This window comes from Neofelis nebulosa, chromosome 5 (genome assembly GCF_028018385.1).
Source record: "Neofelis nebulosa isolate mNeoNeb1 chromosome 5, mNeoNeb1.pri, whole genome shotgun sequence".
NCBI classification, from domain to species: domain Eukaryota; kingdom Metazoa; phylum Chordata; class Mammalia; order Carnivora; family Felidae; genus Neofelis; species Neofelis nebulosa.
In genome coordinates this window covers 147,582,292-147,607,811 of record NC_080786.1, presented here as the reverse complement: position 1 = coordinate 147,607,811, position 25,520 = coordinate 147,582,292, and the positions used below count along the sequence as shown (strand labels likewise).

The 25,520-nt window shown below is 51.7% G+C and overlaps 1 protein-coding gene across 1 annotated transcript; it reads right to left on the bottom strand.

The window, feature by feature from the left end:
• Positions 1-25,520, bottom strand: IL10RB (interleukin 10 receptor subunit beta). Its single transcript, XM_058732498.1, has 7 exons — positions 25,362-25,520; positions 23,832-23,955; positions 20,100-20,257; positions 17,438-17,604; positions 12,911-13,058; positions 7,038-7,192; positions 1-685 (listed from the first exon to the last, which is right to left on the bottom strand). The coding sequence occupies exons 1-7, from the start codon at positions 25,408-25,410 to the stop codon at positions 371-373; spliced, it is 1,116 nt and encodes a 371-aa protein (XP_058588481.1). The 5' UTR covers positions 25,411-25,520; the 3' UTR covers positions 1-370.

Genomic DNA, 25,520 nt, shown 5'->3' with positions numbered 1-25,520 from the left:
AAACAGAGAATAAAACTTTAATAGAGCACCAGCACTATAGAAAATGTATACAGTAGAAAAATAAATCCAGGCCAAGTATCTCTGAGAACCCAAAGTTTGCTGACCACATTTGAGTTGAGGCTGTTTTTCGGAGGCAGTCTATCGGCAGTCTGGTTGGATTTTACAGCACCTTGGTTTTTATTCCTCATTTAAAATATTTTTGTTTCTTATAATTAAAACTTATTCCTTATATTAGTGCCCTAAGAGGCTGAAAATTATACTCCCAGTGGTCAACAATTTTTTTTCTTAAAGTTATTGAGGTCTTTCTAAAGCAGCAAATTCCCAACGTGGAGTTATTTTTGCCAAGTGAGTCTTCAAAAATCTAGCTCTTTCATTGTTTAGATGTTGTCTCGGAATCTTCGAGATCCAGATTTGGGGTTTGCCCAGGTGGTTTCCCGCTCCATTTACCCTCAGACGCAGGCGAGAGAACCAGGGGGGTGCTGTACTCAGCTGGGTGCACTTCCCCTTCGGGGACCAGCCTGGAGGAGCCCTGCCCCGACAGGGTCCCCGGGGTACAGCCGTTGCCAGGATTCTGTGTGCCGCTTTCAGAGACTGGCGTAATGACGCTCAGTTTGTCAAAGACTTCACTGTCATCAGAGGGCGGGAAGGAGAACAGAAGTGTATTGTGATGAGGGCAGCCCAAAAACTGCAGGGAAAAAAAAAAAAAAAGATAGTTAATGATCAAATTTTCCCATTTCTTTTTCTGGGCTTACACAGATTTTATACAGAACTCCTGGCCAGAGAATGCGAGTTTAAAGGATGTGACAATCGCAGAGGAAGAGTTCCTCAAAACGTTAAAAATAGAATTATCATATGATGCAGCAATTTCATTTCTGGGTACATGCCCAGAAGAACTGAAAGCAGGGTCTCAAAGAAATATCTGCACACCCATGTTCACAGCGGTATTATTCACGAGAGCCAGGGGGAGAAGCAAGCCGAGTGTCCGTCAACGGTGGAATGGATAAGATGTGGTCTGTTCATACAGTGGAAAATTATTCAGCTGTAAAAAGGAATGGAGTTCCGACACATGCTATGTGGATGAACCTGGAGGGCATTACACTCGGTGGAAGAAGCCAGGCACAAAAGGACAAATGCTGTATGGTTCCACTTACGCGAAATCCCTAGAGTAGTCAAGGTCATGGAGAGCAGGAGGGGGGTGCCAGGGGCTGGGGAGGGGGGGATGGAGAGTTCTTGTTTAATGGGGGCAGAGACTCTGTTTGGGATCATGAAAAAGTTCTGGTGACGGATGGTGGCGATGGCTGCCCACCAATGTGACCCGCACTGTCAGAGCAGAACCTGACCCGGGGCTTGATCTCCCGAACCGTGACATCATGACCTGAGCCCAAACCAGGAGTTGGCTGCTTAACCGACTGAGCTGCCCAGGTGCCCCCGATGGTTCCTCTTTTAAACTGGGATTTAGAGCAATCACAGTGCTGTGGCACTAACACAGGCCTGAGTGTCATTCCCTCTAGGAAGCAGGATGTTGCAGGCACAGGATGAACGTGTCTTGGAATAACGCAGAGAATCTCCCGTCTGTCTTCAGGCAGGGTTAGGGGCTCTCTTTGGTGTTTGCCAGTACCCGATGCGCCCCTAGTCTGAGCCCTCAGCCCTGTGCCGCCTGACAGCCACGAGTCACATGCGGTTTCTGGCCACCTGAAATGTGGCTACTCGAATCAACACGTGAGAAATGCCACATTTCGAAGACGCTGTATGAAAAAAGAATGCAAATATTTCCAAAATTATAAAGACCATTGATGACCGGTTGAAATGATATTTTGTAAATACTGGGTTACAGAAAGTATACTGTCAGTGCTAATTTCGTCTGCCCTTTTTTACTTATAAACAAATAAACGACAATGTGGCTACTAGCCAATTTCAAATACACGTGGCTTGTGCTGTCTTTCTGCCTAGCGCATCGAATGCACATGGCCTTGTTTATTTCTCTCTCCTAGGGCATGGGGCTAGTTACGAGCAGGAACCCTAGTCTAACCATCCGGGGCTTTCCTGCCCTTTGAAGCATGAAAGATGCCCAGGTGTTTCCTGGAATATCTGCCGACTTCATGTTTGCCGTTTTCCTCCCAGTAGGTCCACCGATGCCCTTGGATCTTCAGGATGAGGTGGAGACAGTCTCAGAGCTCTGCAGTTTCCCTCAACCCTTTGATGGGACTTGGTTTAATGCCGCAGGATTTCCACCTCCCACCTGAGGGAAGGGAGGGGAGGGGCAAGAGGAATTACACCCAGATCTCAGTTTGTGCAAAGGAAGACACTGCGGAGAGGAGTAACTTCCCCAAACTCTCAGATCCAGTGGATTCGTAAGAATGGGCCAAGGCCGCTCTTGATTCTCCTGGGAAAGGGGACAGGAAAGAACAGAGGAAGGTGGGCTGAGTCTCAGGAGAGCACATGTCAGGCTGGTGTCCAGGCGGGACACATATAGAAACGCAACAGATTGGTGTTGGATAAGCCTCCGTGTTGCTCTAACTCAAAGTCCCTGTCCCTGCTGAGTCCCCCGAAACCCAGAATTGTTCTCTCGGCCGCGGTTGGCGAACCTTTACATCACACATCAGGCTGGAGCATCCCATGATGCAATGATCCCAATCTTTGTAGTTTCCCGGTGCTTCCTTCATCCCTCTCCCCGCTGGCCCCCTTCTCCAGCTACCCTGCCCGCATTTCTCAGCCATTACAGGGGCTGCCTCAGCAGGCAGGTGGGGCAAGTCTTCTAGTCTTAGAGCAGGGGCTCGTTCCAACAGAAGTGGCTTTGATGTGCCTTACGGCAGGTGGTCCCAGTTGTCCTTTCCTGTCTGACCAGTCTGTGACGACAAGCCACAAGCAAACACAGCAGGTGAATAGTTTTGCTTCCTTCTGGGTCTCCACTTACAAAATGCCTTCTGCCCAGAACAAAGGGCCTGCCCCTCTTTGTTCTTCCTGCTTCTCAGGAGCTCACAGAGGCCTCTTGGCTCTTTCTGGCTGAGGCGGTCTTGATGAGCTGATTAATGATCTTGAGAGAAGGTTCTAACTGCTCGGAAACACTTGCCTGTGGTCATGTGTCTCACTTTCCCTCCACTGTGGACGGCGTGCGGCCTGGACCGGCCCTCACGGTGCTTCTTCCGCAGCTTCTGGCAACACTGGGGCTGGCCTGGCTCACAGCAGAGTCCGGAAACTGCCCTACACAGAAGGGCGCGGGACGCGAGGGACCGCGTCCTTCCCAGGGGCAGTTGCTACCAACTGACCGGGTGGTGGGGGGACGGGGCCTGACACCAGCTATCACGACAATATGGTAACGGGACCAGAAGAGAAAGAGATGGCAAGGCCTTGGTAAGACACATGTACCTCGGAGCTTGGGAAACTCCCCGTGTGGACATTCAGGGACCTGCCATATCAGTGAAGTTTTAGGGGTCCCCTGGAGTAGGACCCGCTGGACATTTTCTCTAAAGTAAAGGACCAATGGCTGTGTCTCACCCCTCCCACCGCTAACAACTAGCACCATTGCTAAGTGGGCCTCTCTGGGTCTGGAGGCAGCACATTCCATACCTGGGAACCCAACTCCAGGGTGTTTGTAGAGGGACACAGGACAGCTGCCAAGGGCAGGAGAGACCCCGCAGGACGAACGGGCCGTAGAGCAAGCCGCCCTGGCCGCATCTCGTGACCGGCTGACGCAGAGGCACAAAGGCCTGGCATTATCTGTCAGTGACGACGTGTTAACTGGACCCAACGAACACGAGGTGCGCGTGGCCCGGCAGATCCTTGACGGGTCTGTGGTGGGGAGCCACGCCGGGTGGGGTGGATGGCAAATCCTACAAGGAGAATCGCTACGCAGATGACTGCCGTTTGGGGGCCAGGCCCGGCCACTGTCGCAGAGAGTTATGCCCGATTTGTAAGACGGCTCCTGGACGTTACAGGGACCCAGCGGGGACACGGCCCGTGGCGAGAAGCGAGGTCGGAGGCTGCACGTACCCGGGGCTCGGCCTCCCACGCCACCCACCCCCGCTGCACCAGCGCCCCCGCCTCGGTCCGCACCACGACCGCGCGGGGGTCCGGCCGAAGGAGGAGGAAAAGGCCAAACGCGGTTCACAGGGCGGCTGGCGTGGCACGTGGGCACACACCCAAAACGGCCTGTGGCGGCACTGCGGCCCGAACCAGGGGGCCCCGAATGGCAGTGGAGAGGAGAAAGCCCTCCGTCGGCGGAGTTTCGGGACGCACATCTGGTCGTCCTCTCGTGTTGGAAGAAAAGCGGCCCCGAGACCGGGCTCCCCGTGGACTCGTGGGCGGAGGTCGATGGCTGGTGGTCAGGGACCCATAAGGGGCGAGCGAGCCCGCGGGAGAGGCGTGTGTCTGGACTCAGGGGAGCGGCTCCAAGTGGCTCCGTGTCGTGTGTGGACTCTGAGACCGCCACGGGACCCCGTGCCAACCGAGCCCACGCTCTGTCAGACCTCCGCAGCGCTGACCCAGGCCCTGGTAGACAAGGACGGCAAATCATCCCTCCCACAAGCGTCCACTACGGTCAAGTGCTTTACCGCCCCTTCTGGTGTCACCACCGCAGAATGTGACCCAATTTGGAGACGGGGTCTTCACGGAGGTATTCAAGTTAAAATGACCTCCTCAGGGTGGGCCTCTAATCCGTATGCCTGGGGTCCTCATAAGGAGAGGCAACGCGGGCACGGGCACAGGCATGAAGAACACCACGTGACGATGAGGGCAGAGGTTGGGGCGACGCATCTACAAGCCAAGGGATGGTAACGATGGCCACAAACCACCAGAAGCCAGAGGAGAGCTGGGAACGGACTCCCCATCACAGCCGCAGAAGGCACCCACCTGCCGGCACCCCGATATCAGGCCTCTGGCCCCCACAACCGAGGCACAATGACCTTCTGCTGTTTAAGCCACGCAACCTGTGGGGCTTTGCTACGGACGCCCCGGCAAGTTAACAGGGCCCCCGCCTAGTATCGCGTGAGACCGGGGGCCCGCTGACAGCAAAAAAGGCCTGGAGCGGGCACACATCTAAGGGGCCCACTGGTGATACCATGCGGCACACGACCCAGCCGCGGCCAGCCCGGAGGGGCGGCGGATCGACCGGCGGAAGGTTCGGGTGACGCGCCAGCTGGGAAACGGTGCCCTGCGAGAACGGGGCATCGTCCCGCGTCACCCAGGGTGCACCCAGAAGCAAGGACCGTTACGTGACGCTGCACCTTCGATAGAAAACAAGGGTTCAGGAACCAAGGGGGAGAAACCGGAGTGGCCGCGCTTACCATCGCTCTCAGGGACCCACTTAGGGTGCGCGCTCAGTTTTAGGCTGAGTCTGGAGCAGGATCCGCCAACTGTGGGGAAGCCCACGGATTAAGAATGGTTTCAGGGGCGCCTGGGTGGCTCAGACGGTCAAGCGTTGAACTCTTGATTTTGGCTCAGCTCACGATCTCACGGTTTGCGAGTTCGAGCCCCACATTGGACTCTGTGCTGACAGCATGGAGTTTCTGCCTGGGATTCTCCCTGTCTCCTCTCTCTCTGCCCCTTCCTTGCTTGTGCGTGTGCGCACGCTCTTTCTCTCTCTCTCTCTCTCAAATAAATAAACATTAAAAAAACAAAAAGAGAGAGAGAATGGTTTAAAAGTTAAACCATTAAATGATTACCTATAAGTGGTTGTATAAATACCTGCATGATATCTTGATTTTTGCCTCCTGGCCTACAAGGCCTGAAGCATCTGCTTATCTGGTCCTTAAAGGAAAAGTTTGCTGACCTCTGGTCTAGAGAGTTCCCAAAGGGGGAGCCTTCTTACCGGGGGACACAGTAGGACAGTCCTGGTAAACTTACATTATGGCTGCCACTTCTTCATGTCAGGAACCCAGCTGGCAAGGAAAGGAGTCACCGGATGTCTCAGGGTGTCCCCTGCACAGTTCTTTTTTTTTTTTTTTTTAACATTTATTTTTGAGAGAGAGAGAGAGAGAGAGAGAGAGAGAAAGCACGAGATCGCGGGGGAGGGGCAGAGAGACAGGGAGACACAGAATCGGAAGCAGGCTCCAGGCTCTGAGCTGTCAGCACAGAGCCCGATGTGGGACTCAAACTCATGAACCGTGAGATCATGACCTGAGCCGAAGTCGGACACTTAAATGACTCAACCACCCAGGTGCCCCATCCCCTGTGCAGTTCTAACGGCAAGTGAGTCACTGGGTGTCTCAGGGTGGTCTCTGTGCCATTCTGATGGCAAGTGGACAAGTGCAGCCGCCCAGGCTTCTGGTGCCCCGTGACTAGAGACTCAGAACTTCTCAGGGCTGAGGGCCTGGGGCACCAATGAGACAAACAGCAGTCATGGGAGGGGAGTGGGGAGAGGGTCCCACAGGGGGACCAGCAGAGCTGTGAGGCCGTGTCACCTGTGCTCCTGAGACAGGCCCAGAGTGGCTCTATTAACCTTCCTCATGTAACTTTCCCCAGGAAGAGAGTGACTTAAGTCTCGGGGGCGCTGCTCTGGTGGGTTCCTCTATAAGGGGTGGACTGTATTAGACGCTGAGGTGTGTCCCTCCCGGATCTCCTTCTGGAAGGAGGCCCTCGCTGCCCTGGCCACCGGGGGCACTGCTGGCAGCTGTCTCACAGCTGAGTACCCCCCTAACTACTTGGGGCTTCAGGCAGGGAAGGTCAGAGAAGGAACAACGTCCAGGTTGGAGGGACGGTTTGCCTCCTCCCCGTGGACTGTTCCGTGACCACAGACTGCCCTGCGGTGGTGTCCTTCTCCAGGACAGTCCGCCACGTGGGACGAGATGGCCCTGACTTAAAAGGAAGTCCCCTTCCGGGGCACTTGGGTGGCATAGTCGGTTAAGCGTCCAACCCCTGATTTCATGATCTCACAGTTTGTGCGTTCGAGCCCCACATCGGCCTCTGCGCTGACAGCATGCAGCCTGCCAGGATTCTCTGTCTCCCTCTCTCTGCCCCTCCCCTGCGTGCTCTCGTTTTGTCTCAAAAATAAACATAAAAAAAAAGAGGTCCCCTTCCAGTCAGGCCCCCTCTTGGCCTACCTCTTTCAGGTGCTGAGGCAGACAGTTCCCAGGGGAGAAGGCGTGCTTGGCCTTCTTGTACAGGCACCACAGCAGGGCGGAGCAGCCGAGGAGCAGGAAGGCCACACACACCGAGGCGGCCAGGACGACGGCGACGGTCCAGGACGGGGCAGTCTCTGCGGGAACGGGACAGCAGGCTGCCTTACCTGCTGCTCAAGTACACACGGGTCACGTGACCTCAACACCATCCCACCGTCACCATCCAGTGGAAATCCCGGCAAGCAGGGCCAGCCGCTCATCTCGGAAGGGGTGAGAAGGCACCACAGGAAAGCTGCTCAAGCAAGAATCCAGGCGTTTCCAGCAAGGGTCACCCCCTCCTATCTGTTCCCAGGTTTGGTTTCTGGCAGGACCGCTGACACGCAGGGTAAGAGTAGGCAAGAACCCCGAGCAGTGAGCCTCCCCGTTCTGAGAAACCTCTTCTGCCTTGAAGTGGGAAATGGGACTCCCTGGGGCCCCAGAGCCCCAGTAAAACACACGCACTGCAGTGTTTTGTACTGAGAACAGCAAAAGGTCTTGGCATGACGTCTCCACCTGAGCCTCTGTGCCCAGAGACGCGCCCAAACTCCAACGTTGTCTCCTAGTGGCCTAAGGCCACGCTGCTGGGACGGGACGCCCCAGCACCTGCCTTGGGTTTCTGTCGGGGGAAACTCAAGGCTGCCAATACCCGGCCTTCCTTTCTTAGAGCGTTTACCATAAAAAGTTTATGACTGTGAATCCTTCCTCTGCCCCTCTGAGATGCATACGTATCTCGTGAAACCCAGGGGTGTCTTTCTCAAGGACCCACAGGCCATTCCTCTAAACTGCAGCCATCAGGAAGGCAGGCCCCTGTCCCCCAGCCTCCGAAGGAAGGTAGGAGCTGACCTGTTAATGCCAGTTAGCGATAGACACTGATGGCCTAACTGCATTGACTCTGACCGACCCTCTCACCTGCTTTTTGTAATTTTCCTCTTCCCTGATTCTCTCTTCTCTTCTCATTTCCCTTTAAATTTTTTAAAAATGTGTATTTGAGAGAGAGACAGAGTTTGAGCAGGAGGGGAGGGGCAGAGAGAGAGAGGGAGACACAGAACCCGAAGCAGGCTCCAGGCTCTGAGCTGTCATCATAGAGCCCGAGGCGGGGCTCGAGCTCGCGAACCGTGAGATCATGACCTGAGCCAAAGTTGGGCTGAGTCACCCAGGCGCCCCCTTGTTCTTCCTTTAAAACGGCCGGGCAGCTCAGGGCGCCTGGGTGGCTCAGTCAGTTGAGCGTCTGACTCTTGATTTCCACTCAGGTCATGATCTCACGGCTTGTGAGTTCGAACCGTGCATTGGGCTCTGCGCTGACATCACGGAGCCTGCTTGGGATTCTCTCTCTCTGCCCCTCCCCTGATCACTCTCTCTCAAAAACAAACAAACAAAAAAGATAACCTGTCCAGGCAGCTCTTTCTCTCCTGCAGTCCTCACTGAATAGGTTTTTACTGCTTCAATCAATGCCCAGCTTTACCTCTGACCTGGGTATCTGTGATCCTGGCTCCCCTCATGCAGCGCCAGGAGGCTTCCTCTGTCGCCCGGGGCCACCTACCCTCCCAGTGCCCAACGCCTGGCAACTGGCGCTGCCCTCCGATCAAAACCCAAAGCATCTGGTGCTGAGAGAGGAAAGCAAGTGAACCCTGCCCTCTAAGAGCAAGTCATTTTAAAGGGAGTCATTTTATTTGTCGAGAATATGCTCGCACGGGGCAGACCAAGCCTGCTGGAGCCTCATCAGCTGCTACCCTGCCCCCGTCCCCCCCGCACTTAGCAGGATGAGGCCCGCAGGCGCTGTCCTCAGATATCTGCTCCCGGGTGGCGTCTGCAGGGGACGCAGGGGCTGGGCCCAGCCTGCCTTCCTCCCTCGGCCCCCTGTGTTTTCATTCACAACAGTGGCCTCATCCTCCTCCTGGCCAAGGGGAACTCCTCCCAGAATTCCCTGGTGAATTCTCGCTTCATTTGCCGGACCCAGGGGTGGTGCCTTCCGGCCCCCAGTTTCAGCACTCAAACAGGTCCTTTCTCGGTGAATGCAGGGTCACGTGGCGATCGAGCTGGATGCAATGGTCCCGGGGCTGTACCTCAGTGAACGACAGGAGGCCGACTTGGGATCTGCTATCTCAGCTCTTAGGGAAGCCCCAGGCCCCTACTCGTCCACCTGTCCTTCCATCTAGCATTTTGGCAGTTCTCTGTGTGGCACGCAGCGGGCTTACTCACTGAGTGCTGACTAAACACTGCTGGCCTTGACCCCAGACCCTGCGCCGTCGATGACAGTGCCGAGCCCCCCACGCCCCCCCTCCGAGGGCAGCGCCTGGGCTCCTTGTGATCCAGCCAGGATGTGCCGGCATCTTATTGGAGAACGTTCCATGGGCACATCTGGTTGGTGGTGACAAAATTCAAAAGATGCACTTGTGACTCACCCCGAGAGAGAAGGGGTAAGGACAGGTCACTGTGTCACACGGGCTGAGAATTACAGGAGGATCTGTGAGTCAAAACCCTCTGCTCTCTGACCTGCTGCGGGTCAGGAAGGACTCCCTTCCTCTGTGTTACCTGCAGGGAAGTCATGCTTGCGCTCGCCTGCGGAATTCATCTGTAGGCAGTAAAATTACAGGGAAGATAACCTGCTCCATCCCTGGTCATTCACTGGCTGAGCGACCGACCGTGGGCAAGTTACTTCCTCTCTCTGAACCCTGATTTTCCAGTTTGTAAAAGGCGCAGGGCCCAAAGCTCTCAGGGAAAATCTGTCGTGAGGTTTAGAAGAGAAGACTGTGTTTGGGGGCGCCTGGGTGGCTCAGTCAGTGAAGCGTCTGACTTCGGCCCAGGTCATGATCTCGTGGTTCGTGAGTTCAAGCCCCGCGTCGGGCTCACTGTTGTCAGTGGCAGAACCTGCTTCAGATCCTCTGTCCCCCTCTCTCTGCCCCACCCACCCCTGCTTGCACTCTCTCTCTCTCAAAGATAAACATTAATTAAAAAAAAAAAAAAAGAGAGAGATAACTGTGTTTAAACAAACCTAAGATGATGTTTGACAAAAGCAGGTTTTCAGTGGGTGACACTTTTCTTTTATAAAATGTTTGGATTTTGTCAGTTCGTGGGTAATCACTTACAGTCACAAAATATTTGAAATATTTCTCTTGTTGGTCAAATTGTAGGCCTCACACTGTGTCTCATGACATAAACCTTGAGGAGCACCTGACAGTGTGATTGTAATAATGTCATTATTAGTAACCATAATATCTAACGTATTGAGGCCTCACTTTGTCCCAGGCACTGTTCAAGTCCCCCAAACCCTACGTGTGGTGGCAACATACTGCTCTCCCTATTTTGCAGATGAGATGACTGAGGCAGAGGGCAGTCCAGGACTTGTCCCATGGCCCATGTCATGTTAATGGGGGAAGGAGGGGACACCGGGTGATCCCGAAATGTACTCAAGGTTTTGGGAAAGCAGATGACAGGTGTTCAGAGCAAAGGATGATTCTAGACCAGCGATTCTAGTGATTCAAGCAGGATGGGGGCTCCCAAGGTACAGAACTCTAAATCAAGTAAAAATGATTCAAGAGGGGAATAAAATGAGAAAAGACTTAGAGGAGGTCTATAGAAACAATGTGTGGGCTAGCAAATAACTTGTAGCACACAGACAGGAGGCTTTTTATTATTTAAAGGCACTGCAGAGAGGCTCAGCCAGCTCAGACCATGGAAGCAGGGACACAGGCAGGTGGACTTGGGCACTGACCTTGGGCCTACAGATGCGAGGCACTGAATGGGGGGGCTAGAGAAAAAAAACAGAGTGACAGCGAATGCCCTTCAGGGAAACCGCAAGACTTTCATTCTCTGTGTGGCTCTGTAGGCCTGAGAAAACTTCCTACTACAATTGCAGATCTTTGGATGACACCGCAAAGATCATGGACCTGGAAGGTATGAAAGCATCCTGGATTCAGGCAGAGCGCGCCTGGGTGGCTCAGTTGGTTGAGCAGCTGACTCTTGATTTTGGCTCAGGTCATGATCTTGTGGCTCGTGAGTTCGAGCCCCGGATTGGGCTCCATGCTCACAGCTCGGAGCCTGTTTCAGATCCTGTCTCCCTCTTTCTGCCCCTCCCCCACTTGTGCGCACGCGTGCATGCTCTCTCTCTCTCTCTCTCTCTCTCTCTCTCTCTCTCAAAAATAAATAAGTGTTAAGAAAAAGAAAAGAATCCTGGATTCAGGCAATTTGTGCATTTAGAAAACAAAGGGAACAACAACAATAATAAGATTCAAGACACTACAGGCCAGCAAGCTTGATGCTGATCTCCAGAAAACAATAACAAACATTCCAGAATGGAAAATTAAGGGTTAGTTATCAACACTTAAAAAGGATAAGGATGGGGGCACCTGGGTGGCTCAGTCGGTTAAGCGTCGGACTTCAGTTTAGGTCATGATCTCACGGCTCGTGAGTTCGAGCGCTGCATCAGGCTCTGTGCTGATGGCTCAGAGCCTGGAGGCTGCTTCAGATTCTGTGTCTCCCTCTCTCTCTCTCTCTCTGCCCCTTTCCTACTCACACTCTGTCCCTTTCTCTCAGAAATAAATAAGCGCTGAAAAAAAATTAACAACAACAAAAAAGGATAAGGATGATAACTGAAAACAACATTAGGGCACCAAGAAGCAATTAGTTCAAAATGGCTGCCTTTCCTTTTTTGGGCACGGTAACCTGTTGGTAAATTACGGCATATGATGGGCTGGTTTTTCCCAGGCTGTGTTCCTCGGAATGCTAGTCCTCAAGAAAAGGTGGTGAGAGCTCAAATACGCTAAAAATCCTAATATACAGGGTGGCTTTTCTGACTGCGCAATCCAGCGCCCCATCGCTTCTAAGCACCCTCAAGACTACAGGGCTCTTGTTTTGAGAAACATTCATAAATAGTCCTGGAACACAGCTGATGAGGAGCAGAGATGATGAATCAATGAGACTGTTGTTGCATTGCAGTTTTGTCCGCTGCACCGTGACACGGAAGATGAAAAGTTTTGTTCTCTCTGGAGGGAACTCTTTCTGACTCTCCTTGGTATTTCTGTAGCCCCCAGATCAGCGCCTTGCTGCCAGGAGGGCCTCGGTAAATGAAAACGGCCAGGAGTGGACCTGCCTGTATTCACCCTTCCGTGGTCTGAGCTGGCTGAGCCTCTCAACGATGTCTTTAAATAATAAAAAGGCCTGCCGTTTGGGGGCAGACACACAGCCGCAAGTTTGCATGACCCCATATGCAATGTGCCTGTATGTAAATGATCACAGCGTCCGGGCCAATGGTACTCTCCCCTCTCCCTCTTTTCCTCCTTCCCTCTCTCTTTCCTTTTAAGAAACAGGGAGCATGGAGGCACTGTGAGGGACGGTGTTGCGATCCTGGTAGCCAAGACAAGTAGCCTTGCTGGAGACAGTGATAAAGGTCTCCAAACTCTCCCTCATGCATCTGGAGACATGCAGCCTGGGAAGGGAAGGCTCCTGGGGGTGGGGCTTGACCCTGCTGGGTGGTCTTGTGGGGGGGGGGGGTGATGAGACTCGCACCAGGAGGCCTGAGGGCACAGGATGGACACGCTGCGGGTGGGTGCCAGGGGGCAGAGCCCAGCTCAATGAATGGATAACGTGTCCATCCGTCCCTTTGGTCTCAGAGTGTATGAGTTGCCTCGGAAGGTGGTGTGGTCTCCTTCCGGCGGGAAGCAGATCGGTGAGAGCTGACCTGGGCTGCAGTTTGAGCTGGACGTGTTCCTGTCTAAGGAACTTTCCAACGCTAACACTCGGTGGGTGTCTATAGGCTCAGAGGAGGTGGAGGAGGCTCAGAGGAGGCAGAACCACAGACGGTGATTTTCCAGACTCACCGGCATTGGTTGTTGGCTCACAGACAGGCTCGCTCCATTCCCCGGTTTTGTTCCGATCAGGAAGAAACCCTTGAACTTGAACACAGTAAGTTGTCCATGGCTCAAGATCTCTGAGGACCTCAAAGTCATACTGACAAGTAATCGGCCACTAGGAATGAAGACAAAAATGAAAACATGCCTCCGCAGTGAAAGGACACCAGCTCTTTTTCCTCCCCTATTTGCCAGTTATAATCTTTACTTTGGGCTCGAAGCAGGCAGGTGAAGGAAGCGGGTGTTCCTCCCAGTTCACGTCAGGGGGCCCCGAGAGCATTTTAAGGCACGGGGCAAGGATTGACTGTGGTCCCGATGGAACCGCTTCATTTCCTGAGTCCTCTAGTTTAGATGCCATCTAAACAATCCTACTCCTTTTTTAAAAAGAATTAAGTTGTAGGGGTTGAATATGTGTAACCAACACATTCATATGCTGAACGGCTAACTTTCAGTACCTTGGAAAGTGACTTAGTGGGAGCCTGGGTCTTTCCGGAGGTGAAGTTAAAATGAGCTCATTAGGATGGGCCCTAATCCGGTGTGACCAGCGTCCTTACAAGAGGAAATGTGGACACAGACATGCACATGCCACAGAAGGACGGAGGCAGAGACTGGGCTGTCACTTCTACAAGCTAAGGAGCCAAAGAGAGCCAGCAAGCTGGCAGCTAGGAGACAGGCATGGAACAGAGGCTCCCTCATGTTCCTCCGAAGGACTGGCCACCACTGCTGACACCTTGATGTCACACGTCTGGCCTCCAGAACCTTGAGCCGACGCCTTCCTGTTCAATCTGTGGTACTTTGGTACAGCAGCCCCAGAACTGATGCCGCCGGTCATTTACAGTGAGACCCCGTGTGGTTTTCCTTCTAAGTCAAGGGCAGGTTGCCGACCCTTAGCTGCCCAGCCTTCTCCTTCGAATCGCTTCTCTGCTTGAGCCCCCGGGATGCTCTCGTCCAGCGGCGGCCTGCCTCCCCTGCAGGGCACACGTCACAGCCTGCCTCTGGAGGGACATCCCTGACTCAGCTTAGTTTGAATAGAAGGTATCATAATTGATATATTCCTGAATTTGGGAAACCAAGACAGTTTCCGGCAAAAGAAAGGAAACAAGAAGAGTATCTATCAGCCACATCTCCATCACGGTTATCATTTCTGGATAGAAGGCTCCTACTTAAAACGCGTTACAGGCATAGGAACTTCCACAGAAAGTGAGCACAGACTTTTCTTTTGCTTTAGTAATTGGTTCTTTTTCTTTTTTTTAAATTAAAAAAAAATTTTTTTTTTAATGTTTATTTATTTTTGAGACAGAGAGAGACAGAGCATGAATGGGGGAGGGGCAGAGAGAGAGGGAGACACAGAATCGGAAACAGGCTCCAGGCTCCGAGCCGTCAGCCCAGAGCCCGACGCGGGGCTCCAACTCACGAACCGTGAGATCGTGACCTGAGCCAAAGTCGGACGCTCAACCGACTGAGCCACCCAGGAGCCCCTGGTTATTTGTCTTTTAGGGTTGGGCTTGTTGAAAACTTGTCTCTATTCCTTTATTGTACGAGAAAGTTAAGCTCACTGAGGACAAGAACCGGATTATACCATCGACTAATGAAAAGCATGGTGTAACTTCCAATAATGAAATTTATTTTTTTTAATGTTTTCATTTATTTTTGAGACAGAGAGAGACAGAGCATGAGCAAGGGAGGGGCAGAGACAGAGGGAGACACAGAATCGGAAGAAGGCTCCAGGCTCCGAGCTGTCTGCACAGAGCCCGACGCGGGGCTCGAACTCCCAGACCGTGACATCGTGACCTGAGCCGAAGTCGGACGCTCAACCGATTGAGCCACCCAGGAGCCCCGTAACTTCCAATAATTAAAAATAAGAAAACCCTGGCTTTCATTTCTAGAACTCCAATACCCCTAAGACCTTACGGTGCTCTTTTTTTCAAAGACTAAACTCAGGGCTGACTCACAGTGGCAGGCAGGGAAGGACAGATAGGGAGGGCCCTGTTCAAGTCCCCTCTGACTGCTTTTTTCCGGTTGTCTTTCACACCTGGGCAACTTCTCACTTCATCTGCCCACTCTCTCCCCGCAGGAAGAGACAGAATTTCCCGAAGCCTTTTATGCGATTTGCTTAGGGATCTAATGTGGCAGCCTTTTAAGCCTGCATTCGAGAAGGGAACCACACTGTCCTATTCCTTGCAGGCTGCTGTAACAGAACAGGTGGCTTATAAGCAAGAAACACTTATTTCTCGCGGTCCTCGAGGCTGAAGAGTCCCAGATCGAGGCACGGGCAGATCTGGTGTCCGGGGAGGGCTGCTTCCTGATTCACAGCCAGCCATCTGCACGCTGGGTCCTCACATGGCAGAGGGGGAGAAGGGGCTCTCTGAGGTCTTTTATAAGGGCACGAATCCCAAGCCTCCTAAAGGCCCCACCTCCTAATACCTTCACTTTGGGGGTTAGGTTTCAACACATGTGTCTGGTGGGGGACGCAAACACTGAGTCTACAGCACGTATAAGCCAGTAACGGTGACAGGGTAGACACCAGCGAGGGAGGAGCAGGGGAGCAGGCAGCCTCCCCAACACTCGGCATGTCACAACAACAACAACAGGCAGAAGTGACAGGACAAATGTGCAGCCAGACGCCTATCCTGTGGGCACATCCTGGATGAGAAGCTAAAGATAAACGAGGTGTTGCATTTCATGCCTGGTGCAGGAGGCACTCAGGCACGACAGCGGTGGAAACTGATCCTTAATAAAGGTTCGATAACTCCTGTCTTATCTTTGCATCCCGGAGCTTAACAGAGACGCCTGCACTTGGTAAGTGGCTATAAAACTCATTATTCTGGGGGAGTTTGGGTGGTTCAGTCGGTTAAGCGCCCAACCCTTGGTTTCGGCTCAGGACACGATCTCCCAGTTGGTAGGATCAAGCCCTACATTGGGCTCTGTGCTGACAGCATGGGGCCTGCTTGGGGTTCTCTGTCTCTCTCTCTCTCTCTCTCTCTCTTTCTCCCTTGCTTGCGCATGGGGTTTTTTTTTCCTCTCTCTCAAAATAAATAACCTTAAAAAAAAAAACCCTTATTATTCTGTATTGCTTTCTAGGCATACATTTCCTGGGATCTTGACTATAAGCAAAAATCATCTATTCTGTGAAGAAGGCTGATATCCTACGCCATTTAATGGAGCACTTTTTGAGGGAAAAATTAACTTGAGATTCTGGGGGGCCGAGCAGTATGTACCTATAAATTTAATTACACAATTCCTAAAACAATACACATAGGTGACTCTTTCCTCCCAGACGCTTGAGAATTAAGTGATAAAAGCACCATTTAATATAGAAGGGATAACATATACATAATCTAACTTATATGACATATACATATGTCAGTTTAGGACCATGAATGGCATTCGGCTTGGAAGCAGTAAGTATAAGAACAAAACCTGACCAAGGATGAATGAAAATAGCCTAAATGCATCTACAGAAGGGGAAGGGAACCCCATGTATTGACCATATCATTGTTCAGGTAATGGGACAAGTTAATTTTTTTTCATTATGCCATTAAACTCCCCCAAATCCTGTGAAGGAGGTTATTAGTCCCACTGTATTAACGACGTGGGTTTTCATGCCCATTCTGCAGACAGGAAGGAGCTGAGGTACAAAATGTGACCGGAGTCACAATGGCAGGAGCAACATCCAACCAGGTCAAACTCCTAGCTCCTTTTTTTTCGTTTTTTAAATGTTTATTTTAATTTTGAGACAGAGAAAGAGAGAGAGAGAGAGAGAGAGCACAAGCAGGGGAGGGGCAGAGAGAGAGAGAGAGAGAAGGAGACAGAGAATCCGAATCAGGCTCCAGGCTCTGAGCTGTCATCGCAGAGCCTGACGTGGGGCTCGAACCCACAAACCGTGAGATCACGACCCGAGCCGAAGTCGGACGCTTAACTGACTGAGCCGCCCAGGCGCCCCCTCCTAGCTCCTATTTTTAAAGGAACCATCCCCTGGAGAGGAGGAGAGTGATGGGGAAAAGTGGGGTCAGATGGGTAACATGTGACACTCTTCATCTAGCATCCAGGGGTGGGGCTGCCGTGACCACGGCCTTGACTGTTCTGTGGTGTACATGGGGCACAGGGGTTCATACCGTGGAACAGCAGTTATGTAGCACGTCACCTGATTCAGCTGACTCCAACTTCTGTCAGGTGACTGCTGAGTCAGTTCTATCTTTTCCTACAACTTCCCTTCAGGGAGAGGAAGGTTTGCTCTCATTGAGCTAGCACCCTGGAAGTCATTTCCCTTGGGGCCCGGGAAGCAGGAGCCAGATACTAGGCATCCTTCAGACTGGGAAGCTTCTGGCGCTCAGAGGAACTGGCCTTAAACCCTTTGGACCATAAGGTGCTACCACCTTGCAAGACCCTGACCTGGATGGCCTCCTAGCTCCCTTTCTCCATCATCACGGCCTCAGACTAATACTGGGCAAAGAGGGGGAGGCTGCACGTGAAATGCATACGATTTGCCGAGCTTACCTTTTCGTCAGAGCCATTTTTCCAATATTGCACATTATAAGCCCACGAGTTATAAATATTCCTCATGGTCCATGTTTCAGGTTCATTCTCTATTTTGGGGGCTAAGAAACGCATATGTAAGGAATTAGCAAGTGCTTCCACTTGCATTCCAGGTGGTCCGATCATGGCTAAGGAAGAGAACAAAGCAGAATGGCTGTCAAAAATCACATTTAAAAACGCCAACATTTCTTTTTCATAACGGTGCAGACCAATGGTCTACGGAAGGACTCTGCTCTTTGATGTCAGATTGCTAGGACATTGACTGATGTGGCCAAGGAGGGTAGTTGGAGTTTGTTTGTTCCACAGTCAAATGTGTCATAAAGTATGTGTCTATTTACTGTCTGATTTCCCTCATTAGAGTGTATACCCCACGAGGGCAGGGATTTTGTCTTGTTAACTGCTACAGCTTCTGCACTAAGAATGTGCCTGACACACAGTAGGTGCCCATTAACAACTGTACCGTGAATAATAAATATCTCTCGGTGACCGTGCTATTTGAGTCATATCCTGTATTCTTCTCTGGCTGTTGTTACTTCTTTTGAGGCTGTTAGTGGGCCTGCTTCCAGCATTCTACTCTTGTTTTTAATCTGCCGGTAGCTGAAAACCAGATAAGAACATTTATCATTTTTTTTCAAAGCAAAATGTGTAAATAGATTCGACGTGACATCTTGCAGCACTTTCCTGTCATACCAACTTCAAGAGGCAAATACCCAGAGAAGGGCGGTTGTTGCTAAGAGTGTGAAGAGAGCAGCCTGGTTCTCATTCCTTGCTGGGCCACTCCTTACTTGCATGACCTTTGGGCAAGCTGCTCAGCTACTGTGTATCAGTTTCTAAAGGGAATTTCCACAGATGGGTCCCCAAACTGGAACTGGAACCAGTCAGGACCCGGTCAGTCCCTTAGCAATTACAGGAGCAGAAGACTGGACTATGTTTTGAAAACTTGACTACTGTTAAGCTGCTTGTTATTTTTTTTTTAAATGAGATGGAAGAGAAGGGAAGGGGAGGGAAGGGAAGGGAAGGGAAAGGAAGAGAAGGGAAGAAGGGAAGGGAAGAAGGGAAGGGAAGGGAAGGGAAGGGAAGGGAAGGGAAGGGAAGGGAAGGGAAGAAGGGAAGGGAAGGGAAGAAGGGAAGGGAAGGGAAGGGAAGGGAAGAAGGGAAGGGAAGGGAAGGGAAGGGAAGGGAAGGGAAGGGAAGGGAAGGGAAGGGAAAGGAAGGGAAGGGAAGAAGGGAAGGGAAGGGAAGGGAAGGGAAGGGAAGGGAAGGGAAGGGAAGGGAAGAGAAGGGAAGGGAAGGGAAGAAGGGAAGGGAAGGGAAGGGAAGGGAAGGGAAGGGAAGGGAAGGGAAGAAGGGAAGGGAAGGGAAGGGAAGGGAAGGGAAGAAGGGAAGGGAAGGGAAGGGAAGGGAAGGGAAGGGAAGGGAAGGGAAGGGAAGGGAAGGGAAGGGAAGGGAAGGGAAGGGAAGGGAGAATGAGCAGGGAGAGGCAGAGAAAAGAGGGAGATGGGGAACCCCAAGCAGGCTCCATGCTGCCAGCACAAGCCCAATTCGGGGCTCAATCTCACAGACCAAGAGATCATGACCTGAGCTGAAATCAAGAGGTGGACACTTAACCGACTGAGCCACCCGGGCGCCCCAAGCTGCTTGTATTCCTCAATGTTTCTTTTTCTTAACTTTCATAAAGATAACCTTTAGAAAAGATAATACAACTTTGATGACTTCTGACTCCGGAAATAAGAGTTCTGTTGTCCAAGGCTGGGACAGAACTGGGAAAGAGTGGAAGGGTGTCCTAGCTGCATTCCCCACCGGGGGTGGGGGGGGGGTGAAGGGGGCTGGGGGGGGGGCAAAGTTGTGGGAGCCCCGGGGGTCCAGAGCAGGGAGCAGAATAAAGGCCCCACCCCGCACAGACACAAGCCTTCCAATGCTTCTCTCCAGGACTCCTCAGAAGACTGCACTTGGGTCTTGTTAGTGAGGGTACCTGGCCCCTCCTGTCCTCCTGTCCTCTTACTCTCTCCATTGCTATGAAGTGGTTTAATTAGTTTTCAATTCCTGATGTTCTAATTATGTTCATCTTGTGACCTCTGGTGAGTCCCCACGACCCCCCAGATCTAACCTGGGAATATTCTTTTTGATGCTTACCAGCCTGCCTGACTCAATGTACCTGACATGCACCGAATCCGTTGCTCTGTCCTTCCTTCTGCGCAAGCTGGCTGTCTGCATCCGGTCAGCCTGTCTCCACACCTGCCTTGAATAACCTTTATTCTTCTGCCTGCCATGTCACATTTCCTTACGTCCTAACTTCTAACTGATTTCCTCCCAGAAAATGCACTACATTAATCCTTCCAGTTCTTTTCATTAACAACACTGGCCTCAACTCCTTCTTTACCCACAAGCCTTGACATCCTTAGATTTATATTTCATTATCGTGTTGACTTTGTGACTGTGCCTTCCTGTCTCTCTCATAAACTTCTTTATGACCATAGCCCTTCTTATATTCCCTAAGCTCCTTGCGCAAGGCCACCCACTTTGTGGGAGCTCAAAGAATTCTTGCTGATGGGCTACCCCATGGGGACAAAAACCCAAGGCATGATGATGGCATTGTAATGAAATGGAAAACAAAGCGACTTACTGTCATCCACAGGACAGAAGGTGATGTTCACCCAGTCTGAGTGCTCATCTGCAAATTCAGCCCTGACTCTCAAGGTGTGATCACCATACTTGGAAAGACTTGAGAAATCACATTCCATCAAGACAGTACTTGTGCACATATCTTGGAATTTCTTATAACTGTAAAATCAGAAAAATAAAATCGTGAAAGTTCTCACTCTGGTCTGAGTCTGACTGTTACTTTATTAATCCCCACTACCAAAGGATAATGGAGACTAACATGAGAAAAATACACCAAATTCGAAATCATCAGTTTTGATGAGTAGCATGCCTCGTCTATAAGAGCATTTCCCAAACTGTGCTCCATGGGACTTGGGTGATCCTTGAGATATCATAAGTTGTTTCAAAAATAATCTGTCCAAAGTCAAACGACGTGGGGCAGAAACTAGGTTAAACATAAAGAGGCATCTGTCTTCATAACAGAACTTCTCAGTGACCTTTGTATCTTAATGAGCACGTACCTCTCCAAAACAGGGTTGAGTATTCAATACATTTGAGGAAGAAAGCTTCCCTCCTTGATTATGTGGGACACAGTTTGTGAATACTGATATACCCAGAGTAGCCAAAGTAAGTATGTTACAATAATTTCAAACAATGTCCTATAAATGACTCTTGCTGCAATTCCTCTGGAAAAACCATAAAACAATTCATTTTTATACAGATGTCTTTTTTTTATTAATTTTTTTAAATGTTTGTTTATTTTTGAGCGAGAGAGAAAGAGCGTGAGGGGGGAAAGAGCAGAGAGAGAGAGAGGGAGACACAGAATCCGAAGCAGGCTCCAGCCCCGAGCTGTCAGCACAGAGCCCGACGCGGGGCTCGGACTCACGAACCACAAGATCATGACCTGAGCTGAAGTCAGACAGTTAACCAACTGAGTCACCCAGGCGCCCTACTCCTATTTTATAGATGAGGCACAGGTATGGAGGACCTAAGAAACCCTCCCAACGGAACTCAGATCTGTTGGACTTCACAGCCCACAGTCTTAGGAGCCACACCACACCTCGCCACATTCTTGGCGACAGGGCCCAGAACAATCTCCTGCTAAAAGTAGGCAGAGATCATTGGGATCATACTATTCTACAATCTGCTCTTTTCACTTAATATAGCACAAATCTTTCATCAATTGACTCTTCACAGTCGCCTGACATCCCACCATTTGGAAACTCCAGGGGTCACTGCATTAAGGGGGCTTTCTCATATGTTGCCACTTCCTTCACTTAAACTAATGCATCAAGATGCCTGGGTGGCTCAGTCAGTTAAGCATCTGACACTTGATTTCAGCTCAGGTCAGGATCTCACGATCTGTGAGTTGGAGCCCCACTTAGCGCTCTGCGCTGACAGCGTGGAGCCTCCTTGGGATTCTCCTCTCCCTCTCTCTCTGCCCTTCCTTCCTTCCTTCAATCTTTCCTTCTCTGTCTCAAAATAAATACATAAACTTTAAGAAAATATAAAAAAAAATAAACTAATGCATCAACTGGCTGGAACACAGGGTATTTCGAAAGCTGTTCTGCAACAATTTCTCCTTCACGAGTCATTTTTATTGCACTTAAAAAACATTTTTCTCGGGGCGCCTGGGTGGCTCAGTCGGTTGAGCGACCGACTTCGGCTCAGGTCACGATCTCGCGGTTCGTGAGTTCAAGCCCCGCGTTGGGCTCTGTGCTGACAGCTCAGAGCCCGGGGCCTGTTTCCGATTCTGTGTCTCCCTCTCTCTCTCTCTGACCCTCCCCCATTCATGCTCTGTCTCTCTCTGTCTCAAAAATAAATAAACGTTTAAAAAAAAATATGTTTCTCCCCGTGAAACACGTAATATGACCCATTCCCCATATTTACATCTAGTTTTCAAAGACGATTCCATATTCGAATCACCCATACATCCTCTGAAAGTGCCCCTCCTCTGGTCACCCCTACCCAGCGCACATATATGAGAGAGTCTGTGCTATCTAACCCCTCAGGCTAAGTTCGAACAAACCTTTCACAAGCCATGGAACAGTCATCAGATTTTTCAGGGTCAAATTTCTTCCCCAAGGGCGCCCCCAGCACATGTTGTGTTTTCCTCAGCACATCCCATGCTCGGTCTACACTTCCATGCTAAGAACACCTGGAGCCCAGGGACTGACCTTTGTTTACTGGGAAGCCACTGGGAATTCGCACCTAAAAGAGGAACATGGAAACCAAAAGCCTCTACCACAAGGGCACAGAACAGAACTCCAAATAATAAACTATGGGGGAGAGAGACAGAGGGAGAGGGAGGGTGATTTTTCCACAGTGAAATCTCTACCGCTGTCACCACCACAGAAACAGACATGAAATTATCAAACCACTGTCAGTGGGAGAAAATACACAGCAGGGAAAAAGGAGACACAGGACGACCCTTCCTAAATCCTTGAGAAAATGGACAAAGCTGGACTACGGACTGGAGGTCAGAGGGAAGTACCCGCATTAAAGCTGTCAACCTTGACAGCTGCCCTGATGTAAAAGATTATCCTTGCTCTTAGGAAGTTCACCGTGGAACATTAAGGGGCAAAAGGGCATGATGTACGATAGAGAGAGAGGGAGAAACCTTAAAGGAAGGCAAGCCTTAAAAAATGGTGAACTGGATGTAGGCTATTCGGGAGTCCTTTGTACTGAACTTGAAATCTTAAAATGTTCTGTGAGCTGGGAATTACTTGGGATTCACAAGTTACAAGTAAAGACCGTCTTGTCCATCTTCCTACTTCTTCTCTGACTTAGCAGGCCTGGGATAGGTTTGCAAAACAGAGCCGGACGAGAAGCGTGGGATGAATGGGGTCTGGGACCTGGGTTTCCTCCTGCTTCGCCGAAGGCGCTGTCTCCGTATGTTTCTGAGTCACACTGGAGGCAGGTGTGCCGGCTCATCACCCTTTGGCCTCCCGAGGTTATTTGCACTTGGCATAAAGGTGCGTCACCTGCAGTCCAGACTGTGGTGTGTGACGGCAGGCTGCTGAGGGAGGGCTGGCAGAGGGGAAAATCGGCGGGCAGGGCAGGTGCTGGGAAGTCAGAGCCCCACTGAGATAATAGTCTTGGTGACACTCACCTTTCCTTCATAAGCCTCTGTGCTGTTTTCAGAGGCCAGAGCTTTTAACAGTCAGTAGGTGGCTGACTTTCAATTTGGGGACACAGCCACAGAGTAACTGAGCACCCACTGTGCAAATGATCGGCACCCCATAGCACGGGAGTGTTCTGTTATAATCTGCTGGAGGGGGTGGGTGGTCGGATGGCCAGGGCTTTCCTGTTTCGCATACCTCAGTTTTCCTGGATGGCTTCCTCCTCCAAATGGCTGACTTCTAGCAATGCTACTCTAGTAAGTGGAGACGGTATTGGTGACATTTTTCTCTTAAAAAGCATCAAATGTGACAAACCTGATACATTCGCATTGCAACTGCTACCACTGTGGCCAGTGACATCCATAGCCGTGTGATATAAGGTCATCATCTACCGGTGGCCCCGTGATTGTCAAGCTATGGACCAACACGACAAGAAAAAGTAAAAAGGGCTTTCCCTGTCTTTTCTCAGAGAACAGAACTTTCATGAGAATTTCCCGGACAGAATGAAGGCCAGCCGGGAGGCTCCCTGTGGGATATCACGGTCATGCAGGTGACAGCAGTCAGACCCTCTCCTGTCGTCCAGCCCAGTGACCAGCTCAGGGCCTTCCTGCCCAAGGGTGCCCCAGACTCACCTTTGGTACTGAGCTGTGAAAGTCAGATTCCCTTTGGGAAAAGCAGGCACCTCCCACTGTAGAACGTTCTTGAAATTCACTGACTTCATTCTGACGTTTTCGGGAGGTGGCACCATTCCTAAGGCTGGAAAAATAAAAGGAAAAGCTTTGCAACCTGGTTCCTCAAAAGAGTTGCACAAGTAAATGACCACGTCCAACATGCAGGTCTCCCTTATGGCTCCATGCCTTCAAATGGGCACACAGGTGAGGGGAAAAGACACAGCAGGGAAATCACATCAGCTGTGCCGAGGAGTCTGGATTTTATCTGGGAGGTTGGCGGTGGGGTGGGGCAGAGAGTGACCACGAAGAAGGGACAGATGGGGGTGACCTGGATTTGGGTGGTAGGAAAACGGTGTAAGGGGGGGGGGTGGGTACACGGGGTTTTTTAGATATATTTCCAGAGGTATAGACTTGAGACGTTCTGATCCGTTTGGTGTGGAGACATTAATATTCATTCCTGGCTTAAGCACCTGATGCCCTGACTGGGGCTGGGGACAAGGACATCGAGAGTCCCATTTTTAGCTGCATTAGGTTTGAGATGCTGGAGAGCTATGCGAGCAGGGACGTTCAGGACAGCTGGAGGAAGGGGCCTGGTGCACAGAGGAGAGAGCTGGGCTAGAGACAGAAAGCATTTTTACAGGTGCTTGGGTGGCTCAGTCGGTGGAGAGACCACTCTTGATTTCGGCTCAGGTCATGATCCCTGGGTCGTGAGATTGGGCTCCTGGCTGAGCGTGGAGCCTGCTTACAATTCTCTCCCTCTCTCTCGCTCTGTCCCTCCCCCCCCCCCCCCCCCCCACCAAAGAAAGAAACCATTTTTAAACTTTTTAATAGAAAATATCAAACATACACAAAAGCAGAGGGAAGGGTATGATAAACTACCCCGGGCCCACCACCCAGCTGGTGCCAACAGAGATACATGTTTGCATCATAGGCCGGATAGCTGGTATCCAATGCCAGGCTTCTGCTGGTATCCCCTACAGGGATAGTGCAGGGAAGGGGGTAGAGGGCCTGGTTAAGAACTTGACCCGACAGGGATCTGGCAGAGGTACAGGATCCTAGGTAGAAACAGCCTGAGAGGCAGGAGGAAAACCGGGACACTGTGGTATCCTGGAAGTCCGGGGATGAGTTCATCAGAAAGGAAGGGGGGTGGAGGGGGGGGGGGTCCATGGTTATCTCAACCCGGGCAAGAAATCCAGGGGCGGGCACAAAAGGTTTCAGTGGATTTTGAACTCATAAGCCCCGCAGCTGTGAAGGTGAGGGGCAGAGCTCAGGTGCTGGGGTGCTGAGGACTGAATGGGAGGCCCGGACCGGGCACTCGGTCACTTCCAGGTCGCCCATGGGGTCGGCTCAGGGTTGGCCCTGGGGCCATCGCTGCCGGCGTCGCGGCCCGGCCTCCGGGTCCCCAGCGCACGTCGGGCCGCGCTGCGGCCGGGAGCCCCGGAGGGCGCGGCGCAGGGACCGGCCCGCGCCCCCTCCCCGCGGACCCCTCACCTGACACCAGGAGGCAGCCGCCCAGCCAGTTCCGCAGGCCCCGCGCCATGGCCGCGCCGGGAGCCGGGAGGGCGCTCGGGGGGCCGCGGCAGCCGCCGGGCCAGCGCCCCGGTGCCCGCCCCCGAAGCGCCCGTAGCTCCTCCTCCGCCCCCGCCGCGG